General features: G+C 39.6%; 1 protein-coding gene across 1 annotated transcript; it reads right to left on the bottom strand.

Annotated features, from left to right (window-relative positions):
• Window positions 1-397: 397 nt before the first annotated feature.
• On the bottom strand, window positions 398-9110 carry LOC137139389 (chitin synthase chs-2-like). The gene is made up of 22 exons (XM_067526610.1): window positions 8980-9110; window positions 8192-8327; window positions 7631-7819; window positions 6640-7510; window positions 6178-6358; window positions 5989-6084; window positions 5621-5782; window positions 5278-5452; window positions 5067-5168; window positions 4832-4973; window positions 4527-4727; window positions 4305-4420; window positions 4046-4214; window positions 3732-3911; window positions 3352-3630; window positions 3087-3261; window positions 2963-2997; window positions 2785-2864; window positions 2247-2357; window positions 1895-2145; window positions 1701-1794; window positions 398-1337 (listed from the first exon to the last, which is right to left on the bottom strand). The coding sequence occupies exons 1-22, from the start codon at window positions 9003-9005 to the stop codon at window positions 1212-1214; spliced, it is 3897 nt and encodes a 1298-aa protein (XP_067382711.1). The 5' UTR covers window positions 9006-9110; the 3' UTR covers window positions 398-1211.
• Window positions 9111-14257: the final 5147 nt, after the last annotated feature.

The following is a 14257-nucleotide window of genomic DNA, read 5'->3' as shown; positions in this document are numbered from 1 at the left end:
ATAAAACCTGTTAACGCAAGTGGAAAGTTAATTTGCGCTTGTGCAAAGACTTAAAATATTTAATAGTAATTATACGTGCTTCAGGTTTTGGTAAATAATAACTACACACCTGTTTCTAGGTGGAGTCATGAGCTCCACCTATAAACATCTCTTTGTTTTTGTTCTTTTGTGAAAATCATGGTCCACAGTTAAGGACCTGAAAACGGATTTTACCTACAGCCAAAACACTTTTCAGGTTTTACTAGTTGGACAGTCAGAGGAAAGCGTAGGGTGTCAACTCTATAACAACCTGATTAAACCAGGCGCCTGATCCGACTGTAGCACTGATACTTTTGGAAAACATCACAAATACATTTGGAATATTATATTTATATTTCAGGAGTAAATTTAAAAACTGTAATCGCAAAGTACTTTATTGAAAAAGAAGAACATGTCATACAACAAAACACAACTCGTACGCCACATTATTGCATAAGAAAGCATATTTTGTATCATTTTATCAATCATTTTATATAATAAATAACATTTCTTTTTACACTTTAAACAACTAGTGTGACTCCTGATACAAGTGACATGTGCCTAGTTTTCTTTGAGGGGGTTTTATATCAAGTAAAATACAGAATTTCTTCCTTTTCATTTTCTAACTGCATTTGCTTATGGAAAGTTCACATTATGTGGAAGGATACAAATATATTCTACAATGTTTTACAGTGTAATACTTCTAAATATACTAATGAAGATGGCCAGTGATGTCACAGTACATCATACTGTGTTACAGTCCTTCATGCTCTAAAGATATATCAGACACAGTAGACACATATACTTCTATACTGTCGAGAAGAATTAATGAATTTATCTTCACATTTAAGTGCATTCAACAATGACAAAATAAACACCAAGAAAACTACAGTTTCTAGTGCAACATAGCATACATCCTTCATAAATACCATTAAAATGTTACATTTACTGGCCTGACATTTGCATACAGCATACATTTGTACACATACAGTTTTTTTCAGGTGCCCAGTTTCTGAGTTCCTTCTATATGTAATTTAATTCATATACAAGGTTTTTTTAATAAATAGATTGCACTTGACTGAATGTAAACATATCATAAATAATACGATCCATAAAGACATGTTTGACACAACTCCACATACAGTGGATGTTAAAAAAACTCTAAAAGTGGATTGCGGTGTGAGAAGAGTCTCTTATGCGAGGGTGGTTGCGGTTGCATTTCTGTTTTGCATTGAATAGAACTCATCCTCACTGTCCTCATCCCAAGAGTCGTCTTGGGATGTGGTGGTGGACTCAGCCTGAGAGACGACACTCTCGACCTAAAAAAGAGATGGAATGAATATCAGTACGTAGAAAGTCCACCACACCTGGAATTGTCGCCTATACAATTTGTTTTAGGCCAACGACCGAAAGCAAAGGTGTGGTTGGAATCGTTGCACAACAGTCTCCCTTCGTTTTAGCAATTAAAGTCATTTTTCTGGGTAATTAAATGTTCTTGCCTGTAATTATCAGTTCACGTAGCTCAAACCTTGATAGTTAAATGAGCAAATTCCTTCTCATGTTTCCATTTGTACTGACTAAGATCTACTTAAGAATAACAGGCAGTGCTGTTAGATCTAGGAAACTCCCTTTGCCACACACACACACGCCCCAATAGTAATAATGGTAATAGTTGTAGATACCTTTTTGGCTGCAAAATAAAAATCCTCTTCTTCAGGTTTTCGCTCTCGGGGCTCAGTGTCCAGAAAGGCCACATAATGTATTAAGGTGGTGACCCTTAAGGAAAACAAACACAGGTCGGTGTTAGGGTACATGAATATGGTGAGCATCACGGTAAGGTGGGGGAAAACACAATGGATCTGATTAAAGTGTTCACCTGTGGAACATCATGGCAATGAACTGGACCAAAACTGAAAAGGCAAATCCGAGGATGAACATGAAGCTAATGGGTTCAACTTGAACGTCCGGTGCTATGGTGGTGTTGCGTATGACTACAATGTCTACAAACGATCCAGTGACATTGAATTCAACCTTAGGGAAATGGATGGCGAAGATGCTACTGTAAAGCTGGAGGGTGAAGGTTGCCACCAACCACAGGGCATTAATCATGAAGAAGGCAAAGGTGATCTGTGTATAATGAGAAAGATGAGATTATTTTAAAGTTTACAGATAATTTTACAGTGTGTTTCCTGTCGGGTAGAATGTATAGTTCAGCTCTCCATGCCTACCTTGTTTCTCAGTTCTTTCAAGTCGCTTGCAACCTTTTTCTGCCGTTCTTTGTCATCGGGTAGCGGTTGCAGATACTTATTCTGAAGCTCCTCCCAGAACAGCGTCTCCTCCTGCAGAGAAAAACAGAAACCCCTTCAATGAAAGCATGTTTAAAGTCCACGACAGCAATTTGAGAGACTGAGAAAGTCATACAGGGAATGACTGAATTATATAACAGCATGCTGAAATAAGATATATGTTATATGTTATAACTTGTTGTTGGTCAGAGATTGTATTTGCCTTAAATGAAGAGATGCTACGATCTGATTATTTGTTAAGTTTTTCCACAAACAAACATAGACATGTCAGTGCTAACCTTTGCATGACTGCATTAAATAACAAAGCCGATTTTACTCAAATGCCTCAATGCTATATACTGTAGGGTTATTTTACACCCTTCTTGAAAAAGTAAAAAAATGTTAAATATGATTAAATACAGAGTGGGCTAAATACTACCCTCTACAGTGGTGATAAAATGTTCAAAAAAGATAAACGCACCTGGTCAAGTGAACCAACATCCAGTTTCATTTCACAACAGCTGGATAAATCCTGTAGTTCTTCGATCCAATCTGAAGCAACTAGCAAGCAAGAAAAATATTAGACAACATTCATACGCAGAAAATACATTTTCAATAAATGCCTGTTAGTGCATAGTGCTACATTTTTCAGGACTTACTTGGACTAGCAGTTTCAGAAATAATGTCCATTTCCCTGAAATAAAAACAGAAAAATGATGAGAAACGTCTCACACTTGGTACAAATGATTATATCTCAGTCTGTGTTCCCTTTTCAGAACCTACATGTGTTGTACATTCCCTGGGTCATCTACAATACTGTTCTGTGGCAGAGGTTCAGACTCTGAGCCATCTGGGATTACGTTTTCCTGGTTGACATTGAGCTGTCCTTCCTCAGACATCTGGCTATATTTCTTACAACATTTGGTACACGAGAAGAACCGTTGGAAGCTGGTTTTGGCTGCAAGGGTAAACATAGTTTTCAGTTTAGCACCAAGCTGATGGTCTAGCATTACACTCTAAGATGCATGCGAATATGTGCGCTATCTACCTTTGTCCATTGTCTTTTTTGGGTTGGGAGCTGCAGGTTTTTCAGCCCCAGCAGCAGGTTTCGTCTCCCTGGTGCCCCAAGACACATTGTTCATGTTGACCATGGAGTAGATGGTGAGCAGGAGGTATGCGGAGGGGATGCAGAGGATGTAGATTAACCCATAGAACACTAGAAGGAATTCTTGAGGATGCAGTATTGCAGTGCAGATGTAAATGCCGGCCATGATGACAACGAACATGCTGCTGGGTGCTAGGATGGTTTTTTCCTTCACCATTGCTCCTGGAGAAAGATAAATAGGAAAAGGTGTTTAGCGCTTCAAGCAGCTTCAAGTAGCTCTTTTATGAATGTGGCCAAGTTGTGCAAGTTTCAACAGAACTTACCTATGATGGACATTGTCACCACCAACATAAGGAAGGCATACATGATACTCAGCACTCCTGCAGCAGCTATTTGACTGTCTGACTTGAGCTTGAAGCAAATAATTATGTAGATGATAGGAGGTATCACTGATACGACCAGAGCACCGGCAGAATTCATTTCGAACAAAAAGGCCAGACTACCTGAAAGTCACAGTAGAAGACACAGACTTAAATTTAACATCTTTTAAAAGAAAAATCATTTGTTTTAACTCCTGCTGACTTAAATCTGTACAAAAGTTTATAATAAATCTTCAAATACAAAACAAAACGCCAACCTGCAACTAAAAGGCAGATGGTGGCAGGTGCCAAAATGGCTGAGATCAAGCCGAAGAGCTGGTACAACAGGTAGGGTTTGGACATGGACGGGTTCCTCTTGGAAATAACATTGGTGTCTCCCAGCAGATCTATCACATTGCCCAATGTGGACGGTCCCCATCGGCGACGCTGATGACCACAAGTACACATAAGCATGACTGGGCTAAATTACAACTTGTTAAAAATTCTTATTGGAGTCTGATCAGCAGCAGCACTAACCTGGTTGTAGAGTTCTTTGAAGTCTTCAGGTGCATTGGTGAAGGCGTCAGATGCTGCATTGTACTCCACTCTCCAACCCTGCTTCAGCAACAGAGTACAGAGCCAGCGGTCTTCACCTGAAAAGGACAGAAAATGTATTTATATGTGAGAAGGGAAAGGAAGAATCCATTGTAAAGTCTAATGCTCAGTGGAAGACAGGAAGTAATACCAAACAGTTGTTACCTTGGTCATACTGGATGTAGTGACTCGCCTCTGTGGACTTGGTGGAGTATCTCTTCATCACATTGTCATCCATCAGCGCCTCTGCTCTAAACAGACTGAAGCAGCCAGGGCTACAGAGCACGCAGCCAATCACGTGTTCGGCAGTCTTCTGCAACCAGTGACTCACAGCGTACTCAAACTTCTGGAACCAGACTGCAGGACCTGCAGACAAAACAAGAGAGGTATTGTAAACTGCAGTACAACTCTCCACATATGATCCTATTAGCTCCCTCCATCTTTTTCTCCTTTTGTACGAAATGCCCAACCTGATCCAGTGGGGTGAATCCGGCCACACGCTGCCCCGACACGTGGGTACATTTTGAGACGATCGATGAGCAGCATTACAGAAGCGGGCTGAAAGTCTGTGTCCCCATCTAAAGCCAAAAGGTAGGTGTTGTGCTTCTCTTTCTAGAGGAACAGAAACCAATGATTTCTTTACATTTGTTCTGTAGTAGCCTTTTGTGTCCTACTGAGAAACTGTGCACACTTTTTATATCTCACCTTGATGTCATACTTGAGGTCATCTTCAGTCTCTCCCCGCTGCAGGCGTTTGTAATATTTGGTCATGAGTTTATAGCCCAGGAGGTAGTAAAGGTACATGACCTAGTAAATAAGAAATAACAATTAGCAAAGGATGCTTTAAAGTATTGTTGACCAATTAATGGAAACATTGTGACCATTTTTTGGGGGGAGGGGGTTGTTTTTATTTTACCTGGGACCATCTCTTCTTGTGGCGTATGAGCTCTTTGTCCTTGAAGTGAACCACAATGTTGTTCCCAGAAGGCATTGTAATGATAAGTCGACCTCCGTATGATGTCTTGATGATTTTCTGATTCGGTATATCGTGCTTCTTTTTGAAAAACTTGTCGTTCATGTTTGTGAAGATGCTGATGGCAAAGAACAAAAATAGTATTGTTAACCAGAGACATGCAGAGTTTCTCAAGGGCTTATAAAGACTGACCTAATTTGAACTTACTGTCTTCATGTACTACGTGTTTTGTTAAGAGCTGACACTTTGGTTTCTTAGAAAAAGACCCCAGAGCTTTGGTTCTTACCCATAAACTTCGGTGATGATTTCCACAAGGTCCTTGGCGTATTTGTTGAGGTGACACCCATCGAACCTTTCATTGTGTTCAAATGCATCATCAAAGTAGATGTGGGCTTCGAAGGTGAAGTCATTGTACTTTGGATCTACCTTTGGTCTATACTTGTCCAGCCTGCAGTAATCAGAGAACAGAAAGAGGATCGAATGTGAGGAAATACATTTCACATGGTGAAAGTGCTAAAACTGGCTGAGCCAAGGATACAAACTCTTGAAAAGTGACATCATGTGACAGCAACAAATGTAACTTAGCAAGAAGATGATTCATATGAACTATTTTGCAGATGCCATTTCTTCCTGCAAAGAGTTTGTTGAACTCACCGAAATATTGAGATAATAATTTTCATCATCTCCTCGTAGGTCTCGTGCCACATGGTCGCACACAGGTACACCATGGCGGGCTCCACCATTCTACATCTTGAAATGAGAAGATTTGAACATTTGAGAAGTTTGAGCCTTCACATCAAACACAGCTTGAGGGACTTGGTAAATGAAAAACAGCACACTTACTTCTTCCTGCCTTTGATCTGGATGTCAAATCGAGTGTTGAGGAGCAGGGACTGCTCGATAAATGCTCCTTCATACAGCCTCCTGATGAACAGGTCTTGGGTTCTCTGGATACGATTCACGTTGAGGTGCCACAGATGGATGGTGGCCAGGAGAAGACCAAGCCACCAGGACGCTGATAACCCTTGAGGTAGATTTATAGGAACACTAGATTAAAATTCACTCACTGACACTGCAAACTGCTAAATGATTATGTTTTTAAATTCAACCAGAATAATGCAGCATTGTAAAATCTGGATGCAAAGTTAACTGGTACTACTGTTTTTGGTTCTATTAAAACCACAAATGCACGAGCCAAAATGTTTTTAGAACTTTTGAGACCTGTGGCTGACAGGTATGTAGTACAGGGTGCAATGACCCTTAAGAACTACACCATCAGGCCACATTTATACAACAGTTAATTACCTGTCAGAATGCCAATGTCAACTTTGTTGGACATGTCAAGGAAGCACAGCGTTTGTGTAGCATCCAAAGCCAGCTGGTGGAACACGCTATCAGTCTGAGTTGGGGTTCTTCCTATAACACTTAGGCAGTACTCTTGGAAGGCTGCAGCCCCTGGTGTAATTTTCTTGTAATCCTGATAGTAAACAACGATGGGGATGACAAAAAGGGCCATTACAGCCAGAGAAGCCAAGTACAGAGGCAGGATGAAGCCTCGTCGCAGGGCGTGCATCTTGCAGGCTGCCAATGCAAACCAGTGGCAGAGAGCTGAGGAAACCAGCTGGACCCCAACTGCGATCACTATAATCTTTGTCTCATAGCTGGGGATGGAGGTCACAACACTCCAGTCCATTTTGGCCAGAGGGACATAGGCTCCGAGTATACAAGCTGTCACCACAATCCTGAGCAGGCTGGAGATGATGTGCAGAATGTTCTCACATTTGTTCATGTCTCTACAGAGTCTCTTGAGGAAGATGGAATCGGAGTTTTTGCTGATCACTCTGAAGTAGCTCTCCCACCAGTTGAAAGACATCAACAAGGACCCACCAACAGCGAGGCCCACCCACGTGGCCATTTTCGTATCACTAAGATTCTTTGTGATGTATAGGTAGACAAACAGCCCATAACCGAGCAAAATGAGGACAATGGATGCAATGGATGGCAACAGGTAGCGGTTCCTCTCCTTGGCAGTGCACTGAGCGATTACCTGTAGGAGCGCAGAGAGGATGGCCACACCGTTTAGTATTGTCACGTTGGTCACAATGTCCAAGTGTGGCATCGCAACGATGGTGAGGATGGCTGCACCCCCAGACACCAAAAACTCGAAGAAGATAACCTGAAGAAATTAAAGAGAACAGAAAAGACGATGGAATTCAACAACAAAGTAAAGAAAGGGGAGAGAAATACCTGCAGGCAAAGATGATATAATGTGAAGAGATGCGGATTCTTTTCATACCAGGGCAACGGTTGCTACTCTTGGCAGCTTGGATGTTTTGTAACATGCCTTCCAGAAGCTTTTGAGCAAAAGTAAGACACTGGAGGCTATGAGGCAGCAGCCGATACACAGCAGAGCGACAGGTTTCTGATTAGCTGGGAGGGTCTTCGTTAAGTCATTTGCTAAGGTGATAAGGACCAGGAATGATGCCTGGAAAAGAAAATTGCAAAATTATTAAGTCTTTAAAGTAGTACTGCAGTGTGAGTGCATTGTTAAATCAACTCAGTTGAGGTATTACACCATAGGTTTATGTGTCTTGTAAAATATATATATATATATATATATATATATATATATATATATATATATATAGAGAGAGAGAGAGAGAGAGAGAGAGAGAGAGAGAGAGAGAGAGACAAATAAAAACATGTATATGTATATAGAGAAGTTATTTATTCAAAAATCCCTGGTGTCAACGAATTAACTACTTTGTCTAAGACTTGCAATTACAACACAAGTCCGAGGAGTCCAGCTTTATTTTAAGGTGGTATGTCCCATACAACATGTATGAAAATAACACACCTTACTGCATAGCGCCAATCCAAACACTAGCAATGAGACAGCAATGAGAGTGATGATCTTTAGTAGTTTTATCAGTTTCCATGGTGTTTGTTCATCTTCAATGGAGGGAACCTCCCGACAGGTGTCCCACGTCCTCCTTTATAAGAAGACCGCAATGTCAGAATGTGAGGTAACCAAAGTAAAGTAAAAGCAAAGTGGGCTGCGGAACTTTGCTAAGAAAATAATCATAAATCATGTGATAAACGGATACATATATCAGGAATTTGTTGATTTAAGAATCAGATTTCATAAATTAAACACACAATTGAAAACCCATGAAAATCCTACTTAACACTTAATATTATTTAACATGACTTTTATTCACTGAAAATAATAAACCAAAATATAACACATTACAACACATAAGGTAGTTGCTTAAAAAAGTACATACACACACATATATATGTAATATATACAATACAATATATATTGTATATATACAATACATAACGTAGTTGTTTAAATATATGTATATATATTTTAAATATATATATATATGTATATATATAAATATATACATATATATATATATTAACAACATATTAACAAATCTAGGCTGTTATGGATGCCTCATTGGAGAAAACACCAGTATTTCACATTACTCTTATTAAATATTAAGTTAATTAAATATAAAGTTGTTGCTGTAAAGTTGTAGCTGAAAATATTTATTGAAATACTTAAAATAAATTGAATTAATGTTAATTAAAAACATAAAGATTAAATATTTTTAATGTGCTTTCTGTACTCACTCTGGCGATCCTCTCTCTTCGTTCATGGTGATAGTGGTAAAAGTGTCCCTGCGAGCCGAACTTGATTATATATATGCCCTGAATGTTGGCACCTTGCCATCACAGTGAGTCATTGTGAAGGCGAACAGGTGAGCAGGCGGCACAGGTATAATGACATTTTCATGGGACCTCGCAGTTTAAAGCATCAAACAAAAGGAAAAAAAAAGAAGCTTCCCTCATTACAGCGGGGAAATATGGATGAATATGGAAAAGAGGGATGAACAACTGGCATAAGGGTGTGTGCAAAAACACCTCGCGTTTGAATGATGAGCTTGATGTGCTTATTTTGCCATCAGGAATATTTTTTGCTAAAAGTTGAACAGCAGTTTTCACCTTTAAGTAAATAATGTGCCCAGCTGGAAACAAGAACACAACACTCTGTTGTTAATTTAGATTTAAACACATTACAAGTAAAGTCTAACCTCAGCACCTTTTTTACGGAGTTGCACAAGAGAAATTTAGAAATAAGCATTTGTTAGTTCCAATTTTTGGCCAGATTGAATGTGGGTTTTAAGTCAGGATAATTCATTTACAGTGTACTAGGTTAGCGTTAGCAAGAAGGGAACCAGAGTCCAAAGCTTAAATTTAGTAAAACTGCCTAATACACAAAAAGTTTGACTCATTCTATTTGAGCCAATCACAAATAAATGTTCATGTGTTTGTGTATGTGGAGAAACCGTGAGACCAGTTTTTCTTCGCTTTAAAAAGTGGGGAAAACGGCAAAAGAATTTCTGGTCAAATCGGACGGAAAAACATCAACTATAACCAGCGATGGGATCGATGCCTGGTTGTCTCACCTTTTGTGGACATGCTGTTTCTCGAACACTAGGGGGCAGACATTTTCACATCCTTGGAGGAATGTGGGACCCAAGACAACAACAACCAAAAAAAAAACTTTGATTCAATCTGTTTTTTTACATAACCTAATGTCTTAACCAAAGCTTTTGAGTTCCAGGTAAGTTTACTAAAGGAAATAGTGTTGCATTACTTTCCTCTGAAATGTGCCACTCCTGGAGGTCAACCAAGGCTCAAATATGAATAGAATGGCCCAATTCAAAATGGACTGAATGCTGACATAACCACTTATAAGTCCTGACCATAAATCCAACTTAGAGAACAATAACTGCGATAAATGAAGTCAGGCTCAAATGTAGAGCAGCTCTGAATTACTGCACTTGCATATTGTTTGAATATTTAGATTTTCTGCTACTTCATGCTTCAAGGTGTGAGTGAGTGTGAAGATGGTAAGTTTACATACAACTGTGTTTTACTGCTGTGGAGAACAAAAAAAAAAAAGCTTTTTGTAAAGGTGGTCTGGTGACTCAGTGGGTTGACTGATATGCATTTGTCTGCAGGTTCAAATTCCAGTCCGTGCACTAGGTGTGTCCTTGTGCAAGACACCCAGTGCTGGGTCCCCGGATGTCCCCATTGCTCCCCCCAAGAGGGATGGGTTAAATTTCATTGAACGTATATATACACAATGATGACCATAAAGCTTCTGTTCTATTCTAAATCCAACCCTCTAAAATTTGACCTGGACCAGACGTTTACACTTGTAAACTCTGTACATCATTGTTGTTTTACTTTGTCAAAGCCATGAAATGTTGGAAACTAATTGCCGACTGGCATCTCTTTGAAAAAAAAAAAAAATGCCGTTGCTTTTGGTCTTCTCGCTCCTGTCGGCGCTTCTTTCTTCTCCGCACGCCTGACTGATGCAGTCACCCGAGCTGGAATGACCTCTCGACATCTCGACTGGTTCTGCTCATTCATGCATCGCATTTTTTATCATACAAAATAACACAAGTGCTTGAAAATATCAGCACGGTCAGACAGTTCTGAAAAGAATTCTTCACACTTATTGGGAAGATTTATCTCACACTAAACGTTTCCGTCCTTCAAATGAAAAATACCTTTCTATGAAATCATTTCTCATTAACTGTCAGAAAGGGGATAATGTGATTATTACTGAGGTCGAGTGGGTGCTGGAGTCATATTTGAGTGCACTATATTAAAAGAAAGGTTCTGTTTAGTATGAATAAGAAGGGCCAAAACATTAGAACCACCTCTTAATATAATGCACTACAGCATCCAAAAATTTAATTATCGCTAATAATCACCTTTCTGACAGCTTCAACTTAAAACTCATAAATTCTAACTTTGTAAAAGTATAATTCATGACAGAGCTGCTGTATTGGACTTAATGCTTGTTGTGCCACTTTTAAACCGCATGCTTCAGATACCTTGAGATCAATCCTTAATTTATTTATTTTTAATTTGTTTTGGCTTCTTGGCTTTATGCCTTATCCCGTGAGTTCAGGGTCGCCACAGCGGATCATTAGTCTGCATGTTGCCCTTCCTGATGCCACCTTCCCTAACTTCTACCTGCCTTGGCACCGGGATTGTCCGGCCGGTGATGGGGACGGGCTGTTGTTATCTTGCCCAGGGATAATTCGGGGAGACGAACCTCCGACACTATGGTTGGTGGGTGGCCACTGTTCCAACCACATCAATGTGGTGGAATTCTGGTCAAATCTCCTTTGGTCCAAACTGCTTCAATTCAACCTACTCGAAGAACAATTTGACACGGAGCTGAAAAGGCTGAAAAATATAATTTCGAAACTGTATTTTGTGTTTACTTGGGCTGAATTTGTTTTATGTTAAGCTTAGTTTAGAAACAATTTAGTGTGAGATACCTAGAGAAATCCAGAGGCTGGAGGGGTCTCTTTCTTCCACAACTGTCCATGTGATCTCCCAAAAAAAGCTTTTTGTCACATGCTATTTTTATTTTATGCAGGTGGTAATTACAAGGAAACGGAGTGGAATCATGAGCTTTGATGCCCAACAGGTTTCCATAGGAGTGTCTGAGTTGTTTTTTCCTCATCGGATTTATTTTTTATTTTTCTTGGTGGCAAAATTCACATGTGGTATTTTTTTTTTTAAATTGTTTTTATTCCGGGAACTTCTATTTCACATTAAGTAACGAAAGTGTCAACAGCTGTTTTCTAACATCAACAAAGGCACTAGAATGAAGCCATGAGTGACTCCATCTCTGCTGCTGCTTTCTTCTATTGCATCTACAAATTGTTGCCTTTCTTTGCATATATTTTGTGAATAGACGTTTGGCTGTAGTTAATCCTCTGGAGATGTTCCCTCTGTTTCTCTTTCCATTGGATCTGACAGACTTCAGACAGTTGCACTTTCTGAGACTTGACCATTGTTAGTTGAACATGTGGGCAACCAACCATTGGAAGGTTCTTGCCTTCATTTAGTAAGAATTTAGTGTGGACCACCTGTACACACACGTGGGTGGGGGTGTAGTGATGGGGTTGCATGCAATACCCAACCAACCCCTCTAATGCAAACAATTACTTTAATCTTTAAGTTAATCTCTTGGAAAGCAATGTAGACCCTGCCAACCTCACTCAGTTATTGGCCTTCCCAGAACCTCAGCCTAAGTGAAGGAGCTTTTGTAGTGTCCCGCCAAAGATCCTCAAAGAAAAAAATGGCTCTGTTCCTGAAGTGTTGTGTAATGTAGTTTTTTTATTTCCGTTGTGAAAAACCTGATTCAGTTTGAATTCTGTTAAAGGAACCCAGGTTTCCAATTTCAACAACTAAGGCTGCAGCGGAATAAAAACTGTAATCCTCCATTCTTGAGCCAGTATGGGTTCAACCCAGCTCCACCTTTACCAACAGTGACCTTCGCCCTTTACTTTCTTCTTAACTACTGTACATGTATTACCAAAATCACTATAGTTTTTTTAGTCGAGTACTTTTGTACTGTAAATAAAATATCTGCTTAATACTTTTACTTGAATATTTTTGAAGTGGCACTTGTGGAGAATCCTTTTAAACCAATACTTGAAGTGTTTAAGTGAATCTCTTGGAAAGCAATGTAGACCCTGCCAACCTCACTCAGTTATTGGCCTCTGTGTGCTTTGATTTAGATGAGTCAAAAAAAAAAAAAAAAAAACAACCGTGGGTGTCTCTGGTGTTGATGTGCTGCTCAGCACCGCCGAAAGCGGTCGGACCCTCCCCCCCAGCTATGAAGGAGTTCCCACAGAGATATGAACAGGCTTTTTTATGATAACAACCAGTGCAAAACATTTATTCAACAGCAGACCAAACCTACCAGTTTTTGGTTATTTATAGTGTTTCCCTCCGTGTTCACAACAGGAGATTTTCATCATGTTTACCTGACATGAGCTCAGCTGAGTAAGTTTGGTAAAAAACAATGAGGAAAGAGAAGCATTTCTTTCCATATCTATTACTGTCAAGCATCAAGTGCTGCACATAATGCTGAAAAGCACTGTAACAAGACAAAACTTTAAAGGTGTGTGATAACATCAGAGCAACAAGAAGGAAGTATTGCATATTTATTTAAAAATGACCTTTCTCACCCAGAAGCACGTTGCATTACCGTAAAAGAATAATTCAATCAACATTAAACACAAAACAAGAGTGTAGGAGGTCTGTACTTTTAAAAACATCAGAGCAAGAACCAACCTTTGGCCACAAAAGACAGCATCAAACAATCTAAAAAAGAACAACTTGATGAATTTGAATGAATCAGTTTTTCACAAAAACAGCTGAATAACAGCTTGAGGCCACTGAGCATCTCTGCATTGAGCAGAAAACTAGTTCTCGAAGAATAAAATGAAAGAAATTGTAGTTTTTTTGAAACGAAATCCAGCAACTGATTTGACAATGGGAAAAACAAATAGAGTTAAGAAAAGGGAGCGTAACTGGGGACCTTCAAAGTGTGAGGTGGCACCGATAACCACTCCACCATCGTGCTGCCCAACATTTGCAAATAAGTAATCCTAGTCTGTATTATAAAAAATGTAATACCTATAAATGTATGTGCAAAGGATCAGGTTTGGCTGTGCTCCTGGTAGCTCTGTCAGCAGGGCACTGTAGGGCCTGAAGAATGGGTTGGGATGCACATTCAGAAAACTTGTGGGGGGCAGATCTGCCGACCGAGAGATGGAGGAGATGTGATCAGTAAAGCTCAGTTGCTCGTCGACAATTACCCCCAGATTTCCTGCAGACTTCGCAAGGACATCTCTGAAGATCATCTCTGAAGTTTATTTTGATGCTGTGTTGTATTGAAGGCCCGATTGTGAAGAACAGAACTTCAGACTTGCAGAGACACTAACCTGAGTAGACAATTTAAAGTGGTATTTCTAATTCTAGTGAAGTACCTACCCTTTTCTGAATGTTATCTTTGGAAGTTTGTTTT

The sequence above is a fragment of the Channa argus genome, chromosome 1 (genome assembly GCF_033026475.1).
Source record: "Channa argus isolate prfri chromosome 1, Channa argus male v1.0, whole genome shotgun sequence".
Taxonomy (NCBI): Eukaryota; Metazoa; Chordata; class Actinopteri; order Anabantiformes; family Channidae; genus Channa; species Channa argus.
Note: the sequence above shows the minus strand (reverse complement) of the source record. Positions and strands in the feature narration are given on the sequence as shown.